The 26,866-nt window shown below is 40.0% G+C and overlaps 1 protein-coding gene across 3 annotated transcripts in view; it reads right to left on the bottom strand.

Moving 5' to 3' along the window:
• The window catches only part of LOC133635232 (glypican-5-like), a 189,952-nt gene that overhangs the window by 129,289 nt on the left and 33,797 nt on the right, over window positions 1–26,866 (bottom strand). For all 3 annotated transcript variants that reach the window (XM_062028176.1, XM_062028175.1, XM_062028177.1), the window contains one exon: window positions 6,862–7,023. In XM_062028176.1, coding sequence (XP_061884160.1) covers window positions 6,862–7,023 — 162 coding nt within the window. The remainder of the gene's footprint in view (window positions 1–6,861; window positions 7,024–26,866) is intronic.

The raw sequence follows: 26,866 nt of genomic DNA, 5'->3' as shown, positions 1-26,866 counted from the left end.
ATATATATATATATATATATATATATATATATATATATATATAGGAGGTAGGAAATGCTGACTCCCACCCCCTTAGCACACTGGGATTCAGCATTACTCCTCTCTAGTCACTTTATACTTTTTACTGTCCCGTTTTCTTTTACATTGCCTCTTAGAGTGGTCTTAGGCCACATTGTATATTGCATATTGTGTATATTGTGTTGTTTTTGTATATTGTGTGGTTTCTTCTTTTTTTAAAAATGCAAAGCACCTCAGGGAAGCAATCTAAATTTCGTTGGACCTGTACCTGTACATGCACAATGACAATAAAGATCATTCATTCATTCATATATATATATATATATATATATATATATATATATATATATATATATATATATATATATATATACATATATATATATATATATATATACATATATATATATATATATATATATATACATATATATATATATATATATATATATATATATATATATATATATATATATATATATATATATATATATATATATATATATATCCATCCATCCATTTACTACCGCTTGTCCCGTTCGGGTCGCGGGAGTGCTGGAGCCTATCTCAGCTGCATTCTGTCGGAAGGTGGTGTACATCCTGGACAAGTCGCCACCTCATCACAGGGCCAACACAGATAGACAGACAACATTCACACTCACATTCACACACTAGGGCCAATTTAGTGTTGCCAATCAACCTATCCCCAGGTGCATGTTTTTGGAGGTGGGAGGAAGCCGGAGTACCCGGAGAGAACCCACGCAGTCACGGGGAGAACATGCAAACTCCACACAGAAAGATCCAGAGCCCGGGATTGAACCCAGGACTACTCAGGACCTTCAACTTTGACCAATGCTGACTGAACCCACGTTTGCTGCTTGGAAGACAAAATACTGTACAATAACAGCCAAAGGATTATGGAAAATTAAGCTTAATTATAATTAATTATTTAGTTGATTAACTCATCATGGGTGTTAAACTCATTTGCAAAGGAGGCCAAAAATCAAAGAACACTTTAGATCGCAGGCAATGACAGGAAAAACATTTATCCCTCCCATCCTTCTTGTTCATACACATGTTCCGTAAGAAATGTATTTAGTTTTCTGGACTACGTGTAAGTGTGCACTAACTTTAAAGAAAATATTACTTGTAATTTTATATTTATATTATTTTGATGAACAAAGTGTTTGCTCCCCTCACCTCCCAGGGGGTGATCAAGGGTGATGGGTCAAATGCAGAGAATAGTTTCGCCACACCGAGTGTGTGTGTGACAATCATTGGTACATTAACTTTAACTAACTTATATTGTCGTCCTCGGGGGTTGCTTTTGCGCATTGCTTTTGACAGAATGTCTTTTTATGTGAACATGGACAGACATATTTTTAAAACTCCACTTGGGTAGCTACAATTTTCTAACATTGGTGTGGAGGAAATGTGCATTTTTAAATGATCTGCGTTCGTTTGCCTTCATTCAATTTTCCGACAGTCTGAGAGTCCATTAATGTGTCCTGAGTGGTGATTGGATGAGCACAGGTAAGACTAGGACTGGGGTCGGCAACCCGTGGCTCTTGAGCCGCCCCAGTGGCTCTCTGGAGCTTTTTTAAAAATGTATGAAAAATGGAAAAAGATTAGAGAAAAATTATATTTTTTGTTTTAATATGGTTTCTGTAGGAGGACAAACATGACACAAACCTTCCTAATAGTTATAAAAATCACACTGTTTATATAGAACAATATGCTTCAGTGATTAGAGACTATATTTGGCGAGCGCCGTTTTGTCCTACTAATTTTGGCGGTCCTTTAACTCACCGTACTTTGTTTACATGTGCAACTTTTTGCGACTTTCTAAGACGTGTTTTATGCCACCCCTTTTTTGTCTTATTTTGTCCGCCAAACTTTTATTGTTGTGCATGAATGCCCAAAGGTGAACTTTGTTGATGTTATTGACTTGTGTGGACTGCTAATCAGGCATATTTGGTTACTGCAAGCTAATCGATGCTAACATGCTATTTAGGCTACCGGTAGTTGTATGTACATATTGCATCATTATGCCTCGTGTGTAGGTCTATTTTAGCTCATTTAATTTCCTTTAAGTCCTCTTAATCAAATTTACATTTGCAATTGTCTCATGACACATTATCTGTATGTAATATTGGCTGCATTTCTGATAGTTGTTTGTGCACCGTTATAGATCACAGCAAACGTTACCAAGCCTGCAAAGATTGTAATAAATCCATTAGAAGAAGACAGCCCGCAGTTTCCTTAAACTTGAACCCACAGTTCTATAACTTTGGCCCTTCTAAGCCAGTCATTTCCAGGAGTTATCTCACCCTCTGAGAAGCCTCCATTTTACTAATGATTTCAAATGTCGTAAAAATGTGTACAATAAGATTTCTGGCAACAAAGATTTGCATCAGCCTGCGACACATAGTCATTTTGATAGTAGGCTAATATAGACACTTACATCATGTGTTGTCTTCATTATAACACTTATATAAGGCTTTTCATTTTTTGCGGCTCCAAACAGATTTTTTTGTTTGTTTTTTTGGTCCAATATGTCTCTTTCAACATTTTGGGTTGCCGACCTCTGGACTACGAAAAGGTCAGTTTTCATAAACTGATGCTACTACTGCTTTTTTAGAGAACATTTGTATTTATATGAATCCCTACGATGTCGTCCAAACATTCTGCGCCTTCTAAGGCTTCTGTCACAGAATCTAAGCCTCAGAGTAAGCTGCTTACGATACATTATGATTCAATTCAATTTCCATTTTTGGGGTTATGATTCTATTCAGAATCCGTTCTCGATTCAACATGATTCTCGTAATGCAGGGGTGTCAAACTCTTTTTCAGGGAGGGCCACATCGCAGTTATGAATGCCTTCAAATGGTGAATATATGTAATATGTATTAATATTAATGTATAAGGATTCACCTCATGATATCACATAATTGCTTATGCATTTGATTATTACATTTTCACTGTAAACAAATAGTTGTAGATTTTCAGTAAAACATGTCAACTCCGTCATCAGTATTTTGTAAAAGTGTTTTGTTTTTTAAAGCATATTACTGTAAATTAAAAAATGGTACCACAGTTTTGAAAATTAAAATAAAAAAATATAGACAATTTAGCTGGTATTGTTTTACCTTCAAATCTATTGTATTACTACAAAGGAAAAAAAGGTTCCACAGTTTTTTTTTGCTTTACAGTAAAATTCTGCCAGTTTTTTTAACATAAAATGTATTGTAATTTCAGCAGTGTACAATTTAATTAACTTGCTTTAAAATCAAGAGTCAAGCACATATTAATACACGTATTTGTTTGTATTCTAACAAAACATGTTTGAAATTATAATATGATATTTGTTGCATATTTGGATGATACTGAAATTTAAAAGGTATGCATTTACATGCAGTGCATGTATGTTGTCTGTCAAAATGGAAAGAATGGATATATTTAGCAAGAAAAGACACAGTACTTTGTTGACGCACAACATTTCCAGGCGTTTGCCGCCCCCATAAAGTCATGTGGTATGCCAAAGCTGTCCTTGAGTTTGACACATGAGCGATATGCTTACATACAACATAATGTATTATTTGGTATATTATTATAATAAGACCTTTTAATACAGGTTACAAAAGCTCCTCTATGTGTTGGCCTTAAAAACGACTCCATCTCCAACCCAATCCCAGCATTACAATAGTTAGGGTAGAAATTTACAAAGCAATAGAGCAGGGATGTAAAACTCATTTTAGCTCAGGGGCCTCATGGAGGAAAATCTATTCCCAAGTGGGCCGTAATGGTAAAATCATGGCATGATAACTTAAACATAAAGACAGCAAGGTTGTTTTCTTTGTTTTACTTTGGCCAAAAATAGAACAAGCACTTTATGAAAACGTACAAATCACAAATAATCCTCTGGACAAACACTTCAAGTTTGTTGAAAGTTCTGAAGAAGTTGGTGCAGCTTCAAAAACAAAATGAGTCAAGACTTTGTCTCAGTGTATCTACAAAGCCAGGATTACATTTTTAAGTCACAGTCTTTCTGGGATTGAACAAAAAACACAAAATGTAAACTCTACTAGGTATCAAATACCTCCTTTGTCATGCCCATGTATCAATCCAGTGCTAACTCAACAAACCATAAGATTACGGAGGTAAAAACTAAGGGTTAAGTTCACTTTTCTTGTGTTTGACAGAGAAATTTTGGGGCAACGAGGGTGCCGAATGACGATGTGTTCGAAGCAGAAAACATAAAATGGCAGGTTTTAAGTTTCATGTGGGTTGAGGAGGAGTTGCCAAAGTCACCCTTTACTGTGCACCTCTTGCTTGGCCCTGGTATAAACCGTTTGCTTGCCTAACAGAATTGCTATTGTGACATCCAGTGGACACATTTAGAAAAGCAGTTTCTTTTGTTAATAAAAAAAAAAGCAGCTCATTTTGTTACTTGGTAAACTCATCACGCGGGCCGGAAAAAACCTTTTAGGCCTGCGGGCCGTACATTGGACACCCCTGCAATATAGAAAACATACAAATACAATACTAAAAAAATTAATACCAAAAATTCATAAAAGCAACAGTATAAATAATGATGTTAATATCAATAATAGTTGTTTAATGTTGTTTAGTCAAAAATGTATTGTTAAAAAAAAAAAAAAAGATAATTTATCGAAAATTATGAATCGATTTAGAATTGGAATAAATAAAAAATTGCAATTTGGATTTGAAATTGACGTTTTTGAGCACCTCAAAAACTGCCGTTACAAGAGCAACGAAACCTCAGTGACACCGCCGTCATCATCATGTAGCTAATTGTTTAGCGTCATCCATCCATCCATCCATTTTCTACCGCTTGTCCCGTTCGGGGTCGCGGGGGGTGCTGGAGCGTCATCGTTTCGATATTTCATATGTCACAATTACAGAAGAGTGTAGAATAGTGTAGAAAGTGTTTAAGAGCATAGTATGTCTTTATGAGTAAGTTCACAACAGCGTTACTGTTGGAAGGTTTATAAAGACCTAAAATGTCATACAAAAATAAAATAAATTGTAAAATGTATTTACCTATTTTGCAGAAATTATTCTACCAAGAAGGGCCTCGAGCGAAACTCCCGCAATAATGAAGGGAACACTTTACACCTGCTGGTGTTTTTGACAGTACAACTCCATCTTTTGTGCTTCACAAAAAGCACCAAGTTTTTCACATTGTATGTCGTCAAATTAGGACTTCCTTTCAGAGAACATCAATCAGTGTTGCTTTTGTCAATAATAAATGGAGGAAAATACTGTGTGCAATGCCAAGTGAATGTGCTCATCACTGCCTTCTGTCCAAAAAGTCCTGCAGGATGTCCGAATAAAACAGCCGAAAATAAATTGAAGCACATTTTTATATAGCAAGCAAAAAAACGAAAGTCAGAAAAAAGAACAGATGAACATGTTTGCTATGTCTGTCTGGGTCCCATCAATTCTAACCCTCTTAGAATGTGAGCACTCCATACACACACATGCTGCATCTCACAAACACACACACACACACACACTTACACTGATGAATAGTGTTGAGAGACAAGTGGACAAGCAGAGTATTCTTCCTCCTATTCAAAGCAGGCCGTTTGAGACCGGCTGTTGCCCATGACAACAACACTTTGGTGGGGATACGTACTGAATGTAAACATTCTTGGTCCCCTCGCTCTCTCATTGGTCAAGAACAAAAACTGATTATTGTAGCCCCCGACACACATGGACACGGAAAGCAAATAGAAAGTTGTAACAAAGTTTTCCACTTCCCTTCTCCCTGAGAGTTTGCTCTCTCAAAGGCCATCGGACATCAGTTGTTTGTTTGGCAAGCCACTGTGGCGCCTCACTAAATAAACTGGCCTCAAACCATAAACCTGACACAAACTAGCCATAGCATGATGAACACACAAAGAGAGAATGACAAAAGGTCCCGCAAGCACTTGACATAATTGTTAAAACACCATAATGAGGTCACTTTACACCACAGGTGTCAAACTCAAGGCCCGGGGCCCAGATCTGGCCCACCACATAATTTTGAATGGAAATAATATGCAACAATAAAGTGGTTTATCTTTCTTTTTTTTTATTTTGACAGAAAAAAAGACATGTATTGCATGCAATTATATATATTTTTAGAACTTGATCTATCTAATAATGCAACAGATATTATATTATCATACATTCCAAACATGTTTGGGGTAAAAACATACGTAAATATCTACTCAGCCTTATGATTTCAAAGCGAGTTATCCATCAAACTACATTTGATAAATACATTGCCACTGTAAACATGGCAATGTATTTTTTTTTTAACCGCTTCAGAATCCTACCGTAAAATAAAAACTGTGGTACCATTTTTACATTTACAGTAATACATTGTGAAAACAGCAACCATATTTTTTATGCAAAAAACAACTGGCAGCTCAATCACCAGAATTTTACAGTAAAACAGAGTGACCATTTTACTGTAAATTTTATGGTGAACTTCCGCCATTTTTTTGACCACAAAATGTACAGATTTTTTTTTCTTACAGTGCAGGTAAAATATGCATTTACTAATCAAATGCATAAGTAATGGTGTGACAATATCATGCGGCTAATCTTTATGTTTCTTTTATTAATGTTACAGGCGGCCGGCCCTCTGAGGGCAGCCAAAACTGCAACGTGGCCCTCAATGAAAACCAGTTTAGCACCCCTGCTTTACACAGTACTTGTCACTTATCAATGTACTGAACAATTACATTTGGCTTAAGAGTAAAAAAAAAAAAGATATAGTTATTTTTGTGTATATTTTTTTCTTAATTTAGTAACAAAAATCCACTTCACCTTGGTAGGACGTGGTGTGTCCAGCGATCAGGTACTTGAGCTCAAAGCTGTAGGATCGCATCTTGTGCTGTGTCTCACTGCGAACAGCAGCCATGTAACCATCCTCCATCTTACTGGTACAGCACCCAGGCCCAGAGTGGACACACACTCGGAGAGAGTCATCTGAATGAAGGAGAAAATAGATTAGTTTAAATTGTGTTTTTTATTGTTGGTCTCATCAGTTTGTGTGAGCAAGTCAATATTTTTTTTATGTTTTAGATCAGAGGTGCCCAAATTTTTTCAGCAGGCTGCTACTTTTTAAATGACCAAATCGAGGTGATCTACCTCATATATACAATCATATATATACATTAGGGTTGTACGGTATACCGGTATTAGTATAGTACCGCGATACTAATGAATCATTTTCGGTACTATACCGCCTCTAAAAGGTACCAGTCCGCCACCCCCCATATTATGTTTATAAACTCAGGAAATATGTCCCTGGACACATGAGGACTTTGAATATGACCAATGTATGATCCTGTAACGATTTGGTATCGGGTTGATACCTACATTTGTGGTATCATCCAAAACTAATGTGAAGTATCAAACAACAGAAGAATAAACAATTATTACATTTTAATAGAAGTGTAGATAGAACATGTTAAAAGAGAAAGTAAGCAGATATTTAACAGTAAATGAACAAGTAGGTTAATAATTAATTTCCTACCGCTTGTCCTTAATAATTTTGACAAAATAACAGAATGGAAAATGACACAGTATGTTACTGCATATGTCAGCAGACTAATTAGGAGCCTTTGTTCGCTTACTTGCTACTAAAAGACAAGTTGTCTAGTATGTTCACTATTTTATTTAAGGACAAACTTGCAATAAGAAACATATGTTTAATGTACCCTAAGATTTTTTGTAAAAAAAATAAAGCCAATAATGCAATATTTTGTGGTCCCCTTTATTTAGAAAAGTATAAAAAACTACCGAAAAGTATAGAAATAATTTTAGTACCGGTACCAAAATATTGGTATCGGGACAACACTAGTACTAGGGTTGGATTTTGGAAGTTGCTAATCAAATAGATAGATAGATAGATAGATAGATAGATAGATAGATAGATAGATAGATAGATAGATAGATAGATAGATAGATAGATAGATAGATAGATAGATAGATAGATAGATAGATAGATAGATAGATAGATAGATAGATAGATAGATAGATAGATAGATAGATAGATAGATACTTTAATAATCCCTTTGGCGAAATTCAGGTCTTTTGTAGCTCACACAATAAATACAACATTTTAAAAAAGACATACACATTACACATTAAAAGTATGAGAATGCAAGCAATAAAAACCAGGCTAAATAAAGATAAACGAACAAGATTAAAAGACGAGATAAACAGACACTAACTCGATCTAAATAGATGAGAGTATGGTTGCAAAGCTGAAACTAAAAGGAATTGATGTCAGCAGTTATTAAAAATATCAACAGTGCACATCTCAATGGACTTGAATGGAGTCAGAGCTTTTGTGATCATGTGCCCTATTAGTTATGGTATTAATTCATTTTGAACATGCATACAGTTACAATGTGGTACATATTTCCAGGTTCTCATTACAACATCTTACCCCTTTCCCGTTTCCTAGCAATTATTTTACACATTTATTTGTTGACTTCCTGTTAACAATTAAATCAGTCAATAAATAAAGTTTTCTTGAATACAAAGTTAAGTAAGTTGTGATTCACATAATGACTGTCATGACAGGTTTGGACTTTCTTTTCTTATGTTCCTGTGTTTTGGTCTTATTTTGGTTTCCATTTCCTGTTTGCCTCTTGCTGCCACTATTTCTACTGTCTGGACGCTGGCTTCCTCACCTGTTTGGCAATCCGTTAACACCTGTTCCTGGTTGTCAATCAAGATGCTATATATGCCAGCCCTTAGTTCTTTGTCAAATTAGTACATCAGAAGTCAAGTCATTACAGTAATTAGAAAATGAATCATGAAGATGTGGCAAGACCATTGGAGTAATGGAAATAATTTTACACCACCAATCCTCAAATTGGTTTGGAACTTTGGGGTGGCAGATGCAGGAAGGAGAAAACAATAATCATCCGTTTGAGGTTAGAGCAGACTGGATTAAATAAAACAATGCTTTTAGTAGGCAGGGGATGTTTTTGTATGTATATATGTATATTTATATATACGTTAGGTCAGGAAAAAACACAGAGGCTGTTTCATCCCTACAAGCCTGTTTCGCAGGTTTCCCTGCTCTTCCTCAGGGGAAACCTGAAGAGCAGGGAAACCTGTGAAACAGTCTTGTAGGGATGACGCTAACGTATATTCCGCTCTACCCCAGTATTGAGCACTGTATAACGGATAAACCACAGAAACCTCAATATATATATATATGTGTATATATATATATATATATATATATATATATATATATATATATATATATATATATATATATATATATATATATATATATATATATATATTTAAAATGACCATTCCAGGTTATTTTACGACATATTACCTGTTACTTATTACCTACGGTTTGTATTTATTTTACCCTGTCAGTGTCTGCTGCGTCTATTTGTGTTTGACTTTCTCTTCTACGGTTAGCGAATATCATTATTTTGGTTTTACTGAGTCTGTTTTTGTCAAACCATCTCTTTAATTGATTAATTTCTTCTGTTATTATTTCATTAGCTTCTCTTTGTCTTTCCTGAACAAGATGTGGTTGTATCGTTTGCCAATAGTATTAACTTCAAGTCCTTTTGTAACTTTACAAAAGTAGTTTGTATTGAAACTGAACAATTTTGGTCCCAGGATTAAATCCTGGGGTACGCCGAAAGATTTTTTTAGAGCTCTAATCATGTGTTTGCGTGTTAAGTAGATTTTTACCCTGTTCAAGACCAACTCTCTGTTGCCATACCATTATTTTGATAATTAACATATTATCATTAATGCTGTGGCCCTAAACAGCAGCATGTTTATGCTACAAGCCGGCCCTGGCTTGAGCACATTTTCACCAGTAATAATCACAATGATCTAAAACGGGGGTGCCCATTACGTCGATCGCAGAGGGTGTGTCAGTCGACCGACAGCAAGGCCTTGAAAAATTAGACCTAAAAATAGGCGATCATAAATCTTCACTATGATGTCACTTGATTAACATTCAATGCACCCCAGGATCTTGTGAAATGATGCTGGCTGTTGCCAGCTCAGTGTGAAGGAAAAAAAGACAGTCAGGAAGGCGAGAAACAATTTTTATTTCAACCGAACCTCCCGTCAAAAGCCTAAAGACTGACCGCACAGTTCCTGTCTTCACAATAAAAGCGCTGCTCCATCCTGCCTGCGCTAACAACATAAAACTCTCCAAAAGCTAGCGCAAACAAGCTAGCAAGCCACAGAGTTTGCTGTCAATGTATTTCTTGTAAAGTGTATAAAAACGAATATGGAAGCTTGACAAACAAGATGCCAAACTGCTGCTGCTCACTGCTCCCCTCACCTCCCAGGGGGTGATCAAGGGTGATGGGTCAAATGCAGAGAATAATTTCGTCACACCTAGTGTGTGTGTGACAATCATTGGTACTTTAACTTTAACTTAAAACCAACCACTTCAATGTGGTATTGGACAGAAAGAGGGACTTTTTTCACCTCCACAATGTAAAATCGAAAATGTGGAAGTTGTCAGCACTACTGTGAATCCTGTCTGATTCCAATCAATGCAAGTCATCAGAATTAGGTAATACAACAACTTATATTCTTGTCTTCATGAAAGAAGGGAATCTATATGTTAAACATGCATGTATTTTGTACACCTTTAACATGTGAACAAAAACGGCAAAATAAATAAATATAAATTATATATACATATATATATAATTTATATTCAATAATAAAACCGAAATGGGGCCACAAAACATGAGCACACTTTGCCCTTTTTGCTTTCCAAAGTGGGAAGGAAATCGGTTTATATTAATGAATATGAATATCAATAAAGTAAAGTGTGTGTGAGAATAATCAGTGCCCAAAGGCATTACATACACATGACACAACGTGAACTCTCAAAAATAATTCTTAAAAAATCCTGCTGGGACCCAATGTGATGCCATGCATGCATTACATAGATGCCTCACATTGTGATGACATAAGGCTGTTAACACAATCACATTATAAGGAGTCGGCCTCCTTTGGGGATGCATGTTGTTCACCCCATTCTTTGGTGAAGAGATAAAGGTCAGTGTGTTACAAATTCAATAGGCTTAGATTACAGTTAGAGTCAAGGGAGGCCTGCAGGAAATTACTGTAAATGAAATGTCCTTTGTGGTGATGGAAACAGATATGGTTGTGTGTGTGTGTGTGTGTGTGTGTGTGTGTGTGTGTGTGTGTGTGTGTGTGTGTGTGTGTGTGTGTGTGTGTGTGTGTGTGTGTGTGTGTGTGTGTGTGTGTGTGTGTGTGTGTGTGTGTGTGTGTGTGTGTGTGTGTGTGTGTGTGTGTGTGTGTGTGCGAGTGTTTATGTGTCCGTGTGTGCCAAACTGTCAAGCAGCTGATCGAGATCAAGGGAGCGAGGGATGAGAGGAATGGACTGTTCACCAGTGTGTGACCTGACACACACACACATTTGTTTAGCTATTCAGTGACATAATGCATTCTATATCCTTGGCTTTTAGCATACTTGCCAACCCTCCCGGATTTTCCAGGAGACTCCCGGAATTCAGCGCCTCTCCCGAAAACCTCCCAAAAGAAATGTTCTCCCGAAAACCTCCCGGAAGAAATTTTCTCCCGAAAATCTCCCGGAATTCAGCTGGAGCTGGAGGCCACGCCCCCTCCAGTTCCATGCGGACCTGAGTTTTCACGTCCACTTTCCCACAATATAAACAGCGTGCCTGCCCAATCACGTTATAACTGTAGAATGATGGAGGGCGAGTTCTTGATTTCTTATGTGGGTTTATTGTTAGGCAGTTTCATTAACGTCCTCCCAGCGCGGTAACAACACACAACAACCGCAGTCACGTTTTCGTCTACCGTAAAGCAGTTCGTCTGCAGTAAACAGCAATGTTGTGACACTCATAAACAGGACAATACTGCCATCTACTGGATAGCCTCCGGGACACTGAAATTCAAGTATTTCTTTTATTTATATGTATAATAAAATAAATATATATATATATATATATATATATATATATATATATATATATATATATATATATATATATATATATATATACTTGACTAGAAAGTCAAGTATTTCATACATATATATATATATATATATATATATATATATATATATATATATATATATATATATATATATATATATATATATATATATATACATACACTACCGTTCAAAAGTTTGGGGTCACATTGAAATGTCCTTATTTTTGAAGGAAAAGCACTGTCCTTTTCAATGAAGATAACTTTAAACTAGTCTTAACTTTAAAGAAATACACTCTATACATTGCTAATGTGGTAAATGACTATTCTAGATGCAAATGTCTGGTTTTTGGTGCAATATCTACATAGGTGTATAGAGGCCCATTTCCAGCAACTATCACTCCAGTGTTCTAATGGTACAATGTGTTTGCTCATTGGCTCAGAAGGCTAATTGATGATTAGAAAACCCTTGTGCAATCAGTTCACACATCTGAAAACAGTTTAGCTCGTTACAGAAGCTACAAAACTGACCTTTCTTTGAGCAGATTGAGTTTCTGGAGCACCACATTTGTGGGGTCAATTAAACGCTCAAAATGGCCAGAAAAAGAGAACTTTCATCTGAAACTCGACAGTCTATTCTTGTTCTTAGAAATGAAGGCTATTCCACAAAAATTTTTGTGTGACCCCAAACATTTGAACGGTAGTGTATATATATATGAAATATATATGAAATACTCGAGTTGGTGAATTCTAGCTGTAAATATACTCCTCCCCTCTTAACCACGCCCCCGCCCACCCCCGACCACGCCCCACCCCACCCCCTACCCCCCACCTCCCGGAATCGGAGGTCTCAAGGTTGGCAAGTATGGCTTTTAGTATCACAATTAGGCATTTTAAATTCCCCAGCATGTTTATTAGAAATGTATTATGAATCAAAATTCGATCTTCCCTTTTTTTAATGGAAAATGTCCCTACATAAACAACAAAGTGGGCTAGTTTTACACACGCAAATGGCCAAAGTGTTGACGTTGCACTATTTCCAAGCTATAACGCTGCACTGACACAAACAGATGTCTTTTATTATTGGTCAAAGCTGTCTAATATGACGGTAAATGCTATGAAAAAGACCGAGTTCTATTTGCATTTGTAAGAATCTCTCAATGTATATTGAAATACCTGTCGCTATGCACAGTTAAGCACATAGGTGGATTAATGACCGGGCCTACCGGGCCCAGGCCCAGGGGGCCAGAGGCCCCAAGGGGCCAGGCCAACTTGGCCCCGCGGCCGCGACCCAAGCAAAACTACTTTTGCAAAAATAATAATCTTAAGCCCCAAGGGGCCAGGCCAACTTGGCCCCGCGGCCATGATCCATAGAGGGTAAGAGGCCCCAAGGGGCCAGGTCAACTTGGCCCCGCGGCCGCGACCCACAGAGGGCCAGAGGCCCCAAGGGGCCAGGCCAACATGGCCCCGCGGCCATGATCCATAGACGGTCAGAGGCCCCAAGGGGCCAGGCCAACTTGGCCCCGCGGCCACGATCCATAGAGGGTCAGAGGCCCCAGGGGGCCAGGTCAACTTGGCCCCGCGGCCACGATCCATAGACGGTCAGAGGCCCCAAGGGGCCAGGCCAACTTGGCCCCGCGGCCACGACCCACAGAAGGCCAGAGGCCCCAAAGGGCCAGGCCAACTTGGCCCCGCGGCCGCGAGCCACAGAAGGCCAGAGGCCCCAAGGGGCCAGGTCAACTTGGCCCCGCGGCCACGATCCATAGAGGGTAAGAGGCCCCAAGGGGCCAGGTCAACTTGGCCCCGCGGCCGCGACCCACAGAGGGCCTGAGGTCCTAAGGGGTCAGGCCAACTTGGCCCCGCGGCCATGATCCATAGAGGGCCAGAGGCCCCGAGGGGTCAGGCCAACTTGGCCCCGATCCATAGAGGGTCAGAGGCCCCAAGGGGCCAGGCCAACTTGGCCCCGCGGCCACGACCCACAGAGGCCCCAAGGGGCCAGGCAAAATTGGCCCCGCGGCCATGATCCACAGAGGGCCAGAGGCTCTCAATCATTATTATCAAAGCTAATTCTCAAATTGGATGGATCACACAACCTCACTCACATATTCTTTATCAATTATTAAAGGTTGTTTCTGAATTTTGATCACAGAACTTAATGCAAATATTCTTGATTGATTGACAAAGCTCATTCTCAAATTTTGATTACACAACCTTACTCTGACAAATTATCATTATCAAAAAGCTCTATCTCGAATTTGGATCACAGAATCTCACTCAAGTATTCTTAGCTGTGCCCCTCCCCCATCAAGTCTTTCATAAACCGGTCTGTTCTTTTAGAATCTCCTCATTTGGTATTTTGAACTCGTGAGAGACTGCTCAAAATTTGGTTTCCTTTCCCTCAGTTCAGACTCAGAGATAATTTGAAATCATTCAACAAGAAGTTTAACGCGCGCACACACACACACACACACACTTGAGTTGAGCATTACTTGGAAATTCTTATATTTTCCATTTTGCTGTTATTATCAGCATCTTCCCATTTTGTCCTTTTCTTTCGAGAAAGTTTACAGTCTGACATTTGTCACTGCTGTCAGTTAATAACTTTTTGGTCTTTGACCCATTTTGTCATTTTCTCGATTCGATCGTCACTGACCACTCTCTCCTGTCTGGCAGACATCGTTGCTGCCATCATAGCTAGCAAGCTGCCTGCAGCGGGTCATCCCTATGTTCCCCGTCCCTATGTTACCCGGGTCCTATGTTCCCCTCTACCGGGGAACTAAGGACCCTTTTTAAAAAAAAGGGTTCTATGTTCCCCGCTGCGGGGAACGTACAACACTTTTTCCAGAAAAGGGTTCTATGTTCCCCGCTGCTTCCAATGCGCAACTAAGTAAGACGCACGCAGACACGCATGACAGAGACGCGTTTAAGTTGTCGAAGGAAGGAAGTTCGCGTTTGAGTTGCTCTATCTGCTGCCGCACGCCCTGTGACAGGTTAGGTTTAGGGATGGTTTTGGTCAGGGCACAATTTCGCCAAAAAAGTGCTCCACAACGCCCTGTGACAGGTTAGGTTTAGGGATAGTTTTGGTCAGGGCACAATTTCGCCAAAAAAAAGTGCTCCACAACGCCCTGTGACAGGTTAGGTTTAGGGATAGTTTTGGTCAGGGCACAATTTCGCCAAAAAAAAGTGCTCCACAACGCCCTGTGACAGGTTAGGTTTAGGGATGGTTTTGGTCAGGGCACAATTTCGCAATTTCGCCAGATACAATGCAGGGAACATAGGACCCTTTTTTAGAAAAAGGGTCCTAAGTTCCCCGGTCGCATACAAAGACCCAGGAACAACCGGGGAACATAGGACCCGGGGAACATAGGACCCGGGGAACATAGGCACGCTCCCGCCTGCAGATAGCAACATTTTGGTGTCCTTTGGGAAAATATTTAGAAAGAAGACAAAAGTACACACAGTTGTACAACTATTATCTTTATGATCTTTTTTTTGTTAGTTTCTCTGTTACTGTGTGTGGCCAATTAAGCGACTTTTGGCCATACCTGGCTGGTGACATTTAGCGACTTTCTGGTTGATGTTAAGATTAAAAATAGCAACAGTTCTCTTCATCTTAATGCAATTTATTGTGTCTGTCTCTCCACATTTTGCCATTAGGTACTTTGAGCTCTTGTTGGTCAGTCACTCTAAGGTACATTGTTGCTGCCATCATAGCTAGCAAGCTGCCTGCAGATAGCGACATTTTGGTGTCCTTTGAGAAATATTAAGAAAGAAGACAAAAGTACAAGACATTGTACGATTACTATCTTTTTAAAATTATTTGTTTCACTGTGTGATTGACCGACTTTGCCGCTAGATTTCGCGTCTTTTGGCCATACCTGGCTAGCGACTAAAAACATCATTTAGCGACTTTTTGGTTGTGAAGATAAGTGGTAAAAGCAGATCTTCCTGTTGGTCTTCCCACATTTTGCCATTTGGTACTTTGCACTCTTCTTGGTCACTCCAAGGCATTTGTCCCTGCCTTCAGCTAGTCACTTGGCTCTTTTGGAATATATTTCACTGTAATTGGCTCTCTCTCTCTCTTTCTCCTCAGTACAAATCAGCCTGTTCCCTTGCCATTCATCACTGACCACTCTGCTCTCCTGTCTGTCAGACATTATTGCTGCTTGCAGATAGCTTGGGGTCCTTAGAGAAAATATCAGAAGAGAAAAGTACACAATTATCTTAATTATCTTTTTTATTCAGTCAGTCCTTCAGTGAGTCCCAGTGTGTTGGCGATTAAGCAACGTTGGCATTCAATTAGCGACTTTTGGCCATACATGGCTGGCGACTCAAAAAACTAGAAAAAAAAGTACAAAAAGTTGTACAATTAATATCTTTATTATCCTTAATTCCCCTGAATCCTAGAGTGTGTTGCAATTAAGCAACTTTGCTGCTAGGTTTAGCGACTCTTGTTTTGGGCATACCTGGCTAGCGACTACAAACATTATTCAGCAACTTTTTGGCTGTTAAGATTAACGTTAATAAATTAAATCCTAATACAATTTATTGTGTTGGTCTCGCCATCTTGCTATTAGGTACTTTGAATTCTTGTTGGTCTCTGCTAAGGTATCTGGCTGTTGTCTTTGCCTTCAGTTAGTCACTTGGCTCTGGAATATATTTAACTGTACTTGGCTCTCTCTTTCTCCTCAGTACAAATCAGTCTGTTCCCTTGCCATTTAGACATTTTCTTGATTGGATCATCACTGACCACTCTGCTCTCCTGCTGTCTATCAGACATTGTTGCTCCCATCATAGCTAGCAAGCTGCCTTGGTGTCCTTTGTGAAAATATTTAGATAGAAGACTAAAGTGCACAAAGGTGTACAATTATTATCTTTTCAAAATATTTGTTTCACTGTCAGTGTGATTGACCGACTTTGCCGCTAGATTTCGCGTCTTTTGGCCATACCTGGCTAGCGACTGAAAACATCATTTAGCAACTTTTTGGTTGTGAAGATAAGAGGTAAAAGCAGATCTGCCTGTTGGTCTTTACACATTTTGCCATTTGGTACTTTGCACTCTTGTTGGTCACTCCAAGGCATTTGTCCCTGCCTTCAGCTAGTCACTTGGCTCTTTTGGAATATATTTCACTGTAATTGGCTCTCTCTCTCTTTCTCCTCAGTACAAATCAGTCTGTTCCCTTGCCATTTAGACATTTTCTTGATTCGATCATCACTGACCACTCTGCTCTCCTGCTGTCTATCAGACGAATCAGTTGATTCTCTGCTCTCAATTGTCTATGCTAGTAAGCTGTTATTCTCTGCTTTGGAGTGTTGATGCTGGGTTGCTAGTTTTCTAAATCACCTCACACACTTGAAGGAAGCAGCACCGATCATAAACACACAAACAAACTCACACACACACACACACACACACACACACACACACACACACACACATAGTTGGTTTATCTGTTGTGATAGGCAAAGAGCCAATGTGCAAAGAAAGAAGGGAAATATGGATCATAAACGTTTAAGTGGAGGAGCTAGAAAAAAAATTCAGCAAGAAAAGAAAAAAAAGGAATCAGTTTTACTTGAGAGTGTTCCAAATATCTCCAGCTTCTTCAGTACAAAGACATCTGCTGAAAGCAATTCTATAAATGCTACTGCAAATTCAGCTAAGGTTAGCAATGCACCTGAGCTAGCATGTAGCTCCCAAGATCCTGAGACCACTACAAGTGTAGACACTGAACCAAATGCTTCTGATGCTTATGATTCAACCAATTCAGCAGTAGCCAGTTGCTCGGATGAATGTGAGGTCACTGCACCTCTGGACAGCATAGAAAATGAGCTGAATCTTTCTTCAACACCATCTACAGTGACAACTCTACCTAGTGATCCCGCTAAATGGGCTGAGACCCTCACTGAGTCAATGAAGGAAGTTCTTATTCAAAGAGGTGCAAAATCATTTCACAACCGTCACAGCCATTATCCAGCTTCTGTGAGGAACAGTGGGCTAGGAGGCAAAACCCGATGCCTAAACAATGAACATTTTACTTCACACTTGCCCAATGGACAACGAGTACAAAGAGAGTGGCTGATGTACTCTCCCTCTACTGGTAATGTTTACTGCTTTGCATGCAAACTGTTTTCCCCAAAAACGCATTCTTTTGTGACAGGCTATTGTGATTGGAAACACTCAGAAAGATTTGGTGAACATGAGCGAAGTGCTGAGCACATAACCTGCATGCAAGCAGTCTTGAACCGCGCCAAAGGTGCCACAGTTGATGCAGACCTGTTCAAACAGTTTCAGGCAGAGAGCAGCTATTGGAGGCAGGTGTTACAAAGAGTTGTTGCAGTCATTAAATTCCTTGCAGAAAGGGGCCTTGCATTTAGGGGTAAAAATGAATCGTTAGGGTCTCCTCTCAATGGGAACTACCTTGGTATTCTGGAGGTCCTGGCTGAATTTGATCCCTTTCTATAGGATCACATCAGAAAGTTTGGGCAGATGGGTCGAGGTAATACCTCATATCTGTCCTCCACCATTTGTGAGGAATTCATTGAATTGATGGGTGCAAAAACCAAACAGGCTATAGCAGATGAACTGCAAGCAAGCAAATACTACTCTATCATTGTGGATTCAACCCCAGATTTATCTCATGTGGACCAATTGACATTCATATTCCGTTTTGTTAGCAAAGAGGGCAGTGTTGTTGAACGCTTTGTGGGTTTTGAGCCCATTACTAGCCATACAGGTGAAAGTTTGGCTAACTGTGTCATGTCTGTGTTGGAAAATCTAGGGTTAGAGCTGTCAAATTGCAGGGGGCAGGCTTATGATAATGCCAGCAACATGTCAGGGAGGTATAATGGGTTGCAGGCTCACTTAAAGAAAAGCAACCCATTAATACACTATATTCCATGTGCAGCTCACTCTTTGAATTTGGTGGGAGTCAACAGCATTGACAGATGTGGAAATGAAGTCTCTAAGTATTTTGACTTGATTCAGTCTATTTACAACTTCACAACTGCATCCACACACCGATGGGACAGGGTATTTGGCAATTCCAACATAGATCTCACACTTAAAGCTTTATCCAACACGCGTTGGAGTTGCCGTGCAGAATCTACCAAAGCACTGTGGCAGAACTACAGTAAAATAAAAGCAGCACTACAGGTTATTTCCACTGATGACACAGAGAAACGAGACACACAAACTGAAGCTGACAGTCTAGTGCGGAAGCTGGATTCACTTGAGATGGCCTTCATGGCAGGCTTTTGGGACACTGTTCTGTCCAGATTTCAGGCCACAAGTCTGCAACTTCAAAAAGCAGACATGGACCTTGGTACAGCAGTTAGATTGCTGGAATCTCTGCGCACCTTTGTTCTCTCCCAAAGAGATCTATTTGATCATTTTGAGCAGAAAGCCTTAAACATGTTGGGTGGCACCCCATCTTACAGGGCTGAACGGACGAGGAAACGTAAAAAGTTTGCTGATGAATCAGCATCCCCAGATGTTGTGCTTGAGGGAAGGCAACTGTTTCAAATAGAGACATTTATTGCCTCTATTGATCAACTGAGTTCAAGCCTTAATCACCGTCTGGAGGCCTACAAACATCTGAACAATTTGTTCAGTGTCCTTTTCTCTTTGGATACAGAGTCCAATGCTTCAGTCCTTCACAAGGCCAAGATTCTCACTGAATCATACCCATCTGACCTCAATGAAAGTCTTGGACAGGAGCTTATACAGTTCAAATCTTTTATACAGCTCAACAACACTGATGAGGAGAGGACCCCTTCAGGACTGCTCAAAACAATAATACATTTTGGACTACAGCCTACGTTTCCTAATACATACATTGCGCTACAGATTTTTCTCACTCTACCGGTCAGTAACTGTGAGGGAGAACGCTCATTCTCTCTTTTGTCAAGAGTAAAAAATGAGCTGCGCACAAGAATGACTCAGAAAAGATTAAATGCGTTATCTCTAATGGCAATTGAGAGTGAGCTGACAAGAGAGTTGGACTTCAATGATGTGGTGGATGATTTTGCAAAATTGAAAGCACGAAAGAAATCCCTTGCTTAAAGGTGCACTGTGTAAGATTTTTAGGTTATTTCCAGAATTCACCCATTCACTAATGTTAGGCTACCTGTTTTCATGAATACTTACCACCACCATAAAATTCTAAGTATCCATTATGACTTGGAGAATTGCACTTTTGCCATTTCTGGGAAGTGTCACCTGGATTGTGAAGATAGGATTGACTTTAGGCAGAAGCTTGGTGCTTTCTCTGGCAAACTGAACCTCAAGCTTCATTCTCTGCAGCTTTGCATTCTTGTGCAGACTTTCATCCACAAGGAACTTTTCAACTTCCCCACTATCGTGAAGGGGCCATCAAAAGATTTCAGTGTGTCCAGCATGTCTAGTCTCTTACTCTCCTTTCTTTGAGCCATCTCTTGTTTCTCATCTGCCCTACTCTCGAATTTTGCCTTCATGAATTTACTCCAGTTGAGTTCAACCTCCCTTTTTGCTTGTGCTGCTGCCTTGAAACCTCTGAAGCTCCTGGCTCTTCTGTAAAATTATTGACCTATTGACTGCGTTCAGTGTGCCCAACTTCTTCAGTTTGTAGTCCACCTTGCCACATTGTCTCTCCATCCCAATGTTGTGCACAGGGGTGCCATCAATGTTACTAGCCTGTTCACTGACAGGGTCCATTGGGAAGGTCTCCTCATCCATCCTCTGCCTGGCCAGGACAGTCTTCAGATGGGGCAGCATGAGATCTGTCAGCTGCTTCACTTCATCCAAGTATTCGGCAGCCACGTCTGACACTGAGTTCAGGACATGTCCAGTGCCTGTCCAGCCACTATAGCATTCTTGGAAATGGGCTATCTTGACCTGCATGCAGCCCTTGTACCATGAACTGGCCTACACCTTTCTTTGTGGTGCTCTCCGATGCATGTTATCATTTTACCTTTCTCCTTCTCCTCAAGCTTAACCACAAATAGATACAGACTTTGAGCCTCAATTTGCTGCACAGCTGCCGTTATGCCAATGTGTTTTCCTAAGATATTATTTTATTTTTAATGATAGAAGGGAGGAAAAGGGGGCAAAAATCATGTCCGATTTAGTTTTTTGGGTGGGTTGGGGGGTTTATTTCATGATAGCTACCAACTTCCAATACATAATATCTCTCAAATGACCCAATGCACCATCACTGAAGTGGGCGTAATCATTTTCAAAAATGTTTATTTTTAGGCCATTTATCCCCTCCCCCTGTGTCTGTGTGAAACCTGTGCTTGTCAGTGTCTGTGTGGTATACCTAATAGTGTGTGTGCAGTATGTGCACTCTTCTGTACAGTACAGTGTGCATGTCTGTTCACAGTATACAGTATTTCTTGCATAGTGCGTGCGTGTGTGTGCGCCCACACGCGCGGGGGGTTGAGGGGCCAAGACCATGTCAGGCCCAGGGGGCCAAAATTTCTTAATCCGCCCCTGGTTAAGCAAACATTTTTTTCATAACCTAGCCGGATTTGGAATTAAAGCGTGTTTTTGTTTGTTGAATGTAGTGTTGTCCCGATACCAATATTTTGGTACCGGTACTAAAATGATTTCGATACTTTTCTAAATAAAGGGTACCTCAAAAAAATGCATTATTGGCTTTATTTTAACAAAAAATCTTAGGGTACATTAAACATATGTTTATTATTGCAAGTTTGTCCTTAAATAAAATAGTGAACATACAAGACAAGGCTCATAAATAGTCTGCTGACATATGCAGTACCATATTGTGTCATTTTCCATTCTATTATTTTGTCAAAATTATTAAGGACACGTTTTAGATAATGGGCAGCACGGTGAAACAGGGGTTAGTGCATGTGCCTCACAATACGAAGGTCCTGAGTAGTCCTGAGTTCAATCCCAGGCTCTGGATTTGTCTGTGTGGAGTTTGTGTTCTCCCCGTGACTGTGTGGGTTCTCTCCGGGTACTCCGGCTTCCTCCCACCTCCAAAAACATGCACCTGGGGATAGGTTGATTGGCAACACTAAATTGCCTAGTGTGTGAATGTGAGTGTGAATGTTGTCTGTCTATCTGTGTTGGCCCTGCGATGAGGTGGCGACTTGTCCAGGGTGTACCCCACCTTCCGCCCGAATGCAGTTGAGATAGGCTCCAGCACCCCCCGCAACCCCGAAAGGGACAAGCGGTAGAAAATGGATGGATGGAAGTGGTAGAAAATGAATTATTCATCTACTTGTTCATTTACTGTTAATATCTGCTTACTTTCTCTTTTAACATGTTCTAGCTACACTTCTGTTGAAATGTAATAATCACTTATTCTTCTGTTGTTTGATGCTTTACATTAGTTTTGGATGATACCACAAATTTGGGTATCAATCCGATACCAAGTCGTTACAGGATCATACATTGGTCATATTAAAAGTCCTCATGTGTCCAGGGACATATTTCCTGGGTTCATAAACATAATATACATTTTTTTAAAAACTAAAGAAAATGTTGTGATGCCAAAAAATATCGACGTAATCATAGTAGTATCGACGTGATACACTCTTGTACTTGGTATCATTACAGTGGATGTCAGGTGTAGATCCACCAATGGCGTTTGTCTACATTTTAACGCCGGTGAGCTACGGTGTGTAGTGAAGCATGTTTAGCTATTCCTCGTCCTGCAGGGATGATACTTGTAAGAAACATACTTTATTTGTCGCCATGGAGGCGAGGATTAGTGATTTAGAAGTAGCTAAAACACTGCCATTGATGCCATTATCGAATCCTCTTATCGAACCGATTCCTTATCGAATCCAGATAGGTTGTTGTGTGTGCACTGAGTTCCAAAAGGCATAGATGTTATGTTATGCAGGCTGTTTATATGGAGGAAAGGCGGACGTGACTGAGGACGACAGCATGCGGACGTTAAAGGGTGAAGGTTTCAGGTGAGAGAGGACGCTAAAGGCACAGGATGTTCAAAGTGAAGTTGTGAGCGTCATGGGAGCGATGGATAACAGAAAACACAGCTTCACGAAAACTGGGAGGCAGCGTCGGGCGAGTTACGCCACAATTTGTAAATGGATCGTGGATGCTTGAGCTAACGTGTCTGCTTGCACTGTTGTTCGAGCTTTCGCAAAAGCCGGCATCTTTTCCGAGGAACCCCGCGGCAAAAAGACTGACTTTGAAAATGACGAGAGGGAATCTGGCGTGTTTGATGGAGAACTTGCCCAGCTGTTCATTTCAGACACAGAAGATGAGGAATTTGATGGATTTGTGGATGAGGATTGATCAAAAAATAATGTGAGTACATTGATAAATATTTCAATAAAGTACAACCGAACTCAGCTTTGCTCCTGCTGCCTTTTTAAAACAGTGTCCATGCATGCTAGCGTATGTTTTAAACTAGCGTATGTTTTAAGCTAGCGTATGTTTTAAGCTAGCGTATGTTTAACCATGCCTGCGCCCAAAAATACGCTGCGCCTTATTCATGCGTTAAATACAGAAATAGCACCCGTAACTGACACGACGCCTTTTAATACGGTGCGCCCTATGGTCGCAAAAATACGGTATAGTGGCTTCGATAACGGGAACCGGTTCTCAAAAAGAGATTCGAATCCATGGAATCGGTTCTTTTTTTATCGACGCATCGGGAGAACCGGTTTTCGAACATCATCCCTAGTTATGGCTTCATTGACAAAAATTGAATAATTGTGGACATTTTTGTCAAAATGTAAAGATAATGAGAAGTCAGTGATATTACCATGAGGCATGCTGGGAGGCGGGGGTGACCCTAAGATGCAGAGACAACAGGTGACGTTCAAGTAAAATGTTGTTTTGCCAGTGGCGGGCCGTCAGGGACAGCAAGGCATTCTCTGCCGGCCTAACATAACCAGAACTCATGATTAAATTTAAAGATAAAAGTATTTTTTAATTTACTTTCCCTAAATATCTAAAATAATTCATATTCTCTTCATGTCATATCATGCTCCTTCCAGTGCTGTTGTTTTTAGGTTAGAGTTTGTATCCAATCAGAATTCAGCTAACTTATGTTGCCATGCTGTACGAAATCTGCCCGGGGCCCACAGAATCAACAATGTGGGCGTCCGTACACTGCAAGTGAACAGACACATTCAGTTGGATAGATAATTGCGATAGCCAATCAGATTATGAGTGTTTGTCAGTAAGGCCTTCTAGCTGGTCTCATGTTGAACGTGACATTTACGCATCCTGTGATTGGATACTCACCGGGACCGTTAGCGGATGAATTTTGAGAGACAGTTGCGATAGCCAATCAGATCACAAGTTGTTGACAGTAGCCTATCTAGGTAGCCTGATGTTAACGATACTGTGATTGGATACTCACTTGTCATTCCAAAGTGAGTATCCATTCACAAGTTGCAATTTAGCAGGAAGCAGGAAGTGTTGCACCAATACTCACTTTTTTGACCCACAAAGAAGGAGAACAAAACGTTGATTAGGTGGCAGATATATATTTGCAAGGCCATTTTCAAGAAGGATATTTAAAGAGAAACTACAGCTTGTGAGACGATATCGGCCAACCCCGCAAGCTAGCTCAGCTGTCCTGGAGATTAAATGGGGAAATGCTTGCCATTTCCACTTCAATCAACCAACTACGAGCGGTACCACTGGCTTATACGGCATCGAATGGGTGCTACAAATTGTGAGTTCAAATATTATTTTTTTTTTTTTTTTTCACGTATAATATGTTTTTTGCAATTTTAATTTTGACAGTACCACATAAGAATTGCTGATGCGGGTTTATTGATTTTTAAATGCGCCAGAAAATAACCCGTTTTGTACACTGTTGAGGTGTTTCAATGACCAGTAGAGCGTAAATGTGTTCCTGTATAGTATTTCTCCAGCAATTGCCATGTGGTGACATAAATTATCGTATTTTGAGAGGTAATCATTGAAGTCGGACATCACCGAAGGCCTAGGTGGGAAACGCACAGCACGCCACTGTGTTTTACTATATACCAAAGCACGAAGCACCAGCGTGACTATAGCTGTAGATCACGGGTGAGCAAAATATTTGGCAAGACAAAGCAAAGCACAATGAGGCACAACATGTACATACAACACTGAACCAGTGTTGCAAAGAAGGCAACACAGACAGGTGTCACCTGTCTCTAATTGGCAATCAGGAACATATGAGGAGAACAGAACTCAGAAGCAGACCTATAAAGTCACAGCAAGACTGGCCAAAAACAGGAATAGCACCCAAAATAAGAGCGCAGGACAGGAAGGAAACACTAAACAGCAAAAACAACACAAAAGTCCCAAAGAATCATGATAGCTCATGACAAGGGATTTTTTTTAAACATGGCTTGCTCTTAAAGTATTTCGTTACTTTCTTGCATAATTTCTACCAATAGAAAAACTATTCAGGGAACAGGAATGAACTACAACTCAAAATAATTTGAACCAAATAACCGCAATACACTAGGGATGAAACGATATTGTAAAATCTTCACAATAATGAGTTGGCCTGTCTGAAATTAACAACATATCCCAGAATCCTCTGTGCAGCGCGGGACCGGCGGGATGGTGGCGTGTAATACCGTAAAGGGAAGAAAATGAGGAAGCATTAGGGAAAAGTGTGTTCTTAGTCAGTAAGTGGGATTGTTGTTTTCGAACATTTCATCAAAATCTGTCCATAACTTGAGTTATGTCGCTAACAAACAGGCAAACAAACACTGGCAAAAACATACAATTTTTGGTGGAGGTAATGAAGTCTGCGCACCGCAAACCAAGCCGAACACCACGCACCCACGCAAGTCGCCACTGGAGACGCGTTCCACGGAGTGATGAATCGCGCTTTTCCATCTGGCAAACTGATGGACGAGTCTGGGTTTGGAGGTTGCCAGGAGAACGTACATTTCGGACTGCATTGTGCCCAGTGTGAAATTTGGTGGAGGAGGAATTATGGTGTGGGATTGTTTTTCAGGAGTTGGGCTTGGCCCCTTAGTTCCAGTGAAAGGAACTTTGAATGCTCCAGGATACCAAAACATTTTGGACAATTCCATGCTCCCAACCTTGTGGGAACAGTTTGGAGCGGGCCCCTTCCTCTTCCAACATGACTGCACAAAGCAAGGTCCATAAAGACATGGATGACAGAGTCTGGTGTGGATGAACTTGACTGGCCTGCATAGAGTCCTGACCTGAACCCATAGAACACCTTTGGGATGAATTAGAACGGAGACTGAGAACCAGGCCTTGTCGATCAACATCAGTGTGTGACCTCACCAATGCGCTTTTGGAAGAATGGTCGAAAATTCCTATAAACACACTCCGCAACTTTGTGGACAGCCTTCCCAGAAGAGTTGAAGCTGTAATAGCTGCAGAAGGTGGACCGACATCATATTGAACCCTATGGGTTAGGAATGGGATGGCACTTCAAGTTCATATGTGAGTCAAGGCAGGTGGCCAAATACTTTTGGCAATATAGTGTATATTTGAAGCCAGCATTATCCAAAATGATATAAACATGTCCACTGTGGAGGACACTGCTTCTCAGAAAGTAAAATATGAAAGACACTAAACTGTATATTATTGTTTTGTACAATGTAAACACTGGGTGTTTACATTGTCAATTTGAAGACACTCAACTATAAGTTTTTTTTATATGTATATTTACTTGTAACAGTAGATGTTCCGGCACTATTCTTTGCACTGCAAAATACATGTTAGTTTCATGAAAGAAATATAATTAGAACATTTGAGCATAATGTTTGTATTCAATTACATTAAGTGTGTTTATCCTAAACATTCCTCCGACTTCATTTTACACACTATGGCATTTTTACCAAGCCTTCTTTTATATAC

The sequence above is a fragment of the Entelurus aequoreus genome, linkage group LG19, assembly GCF_033978785.1.
Source record: "Entelurus aequoreus isolate RoL-2023_Sb linkage group LG19, RoL_Eaeq_v1.1, whole genome shotgun sequence".
Lineage (NCBI taxonomy): Eukaryota > Metazoa > Chordata > Actinopteri > Syngnathiformes > Syngnathidae > Entelurus > Entelurus aequoreus.
This window is presented reverse-complemented; position numbering and strand designations above follow the sequence as displayed.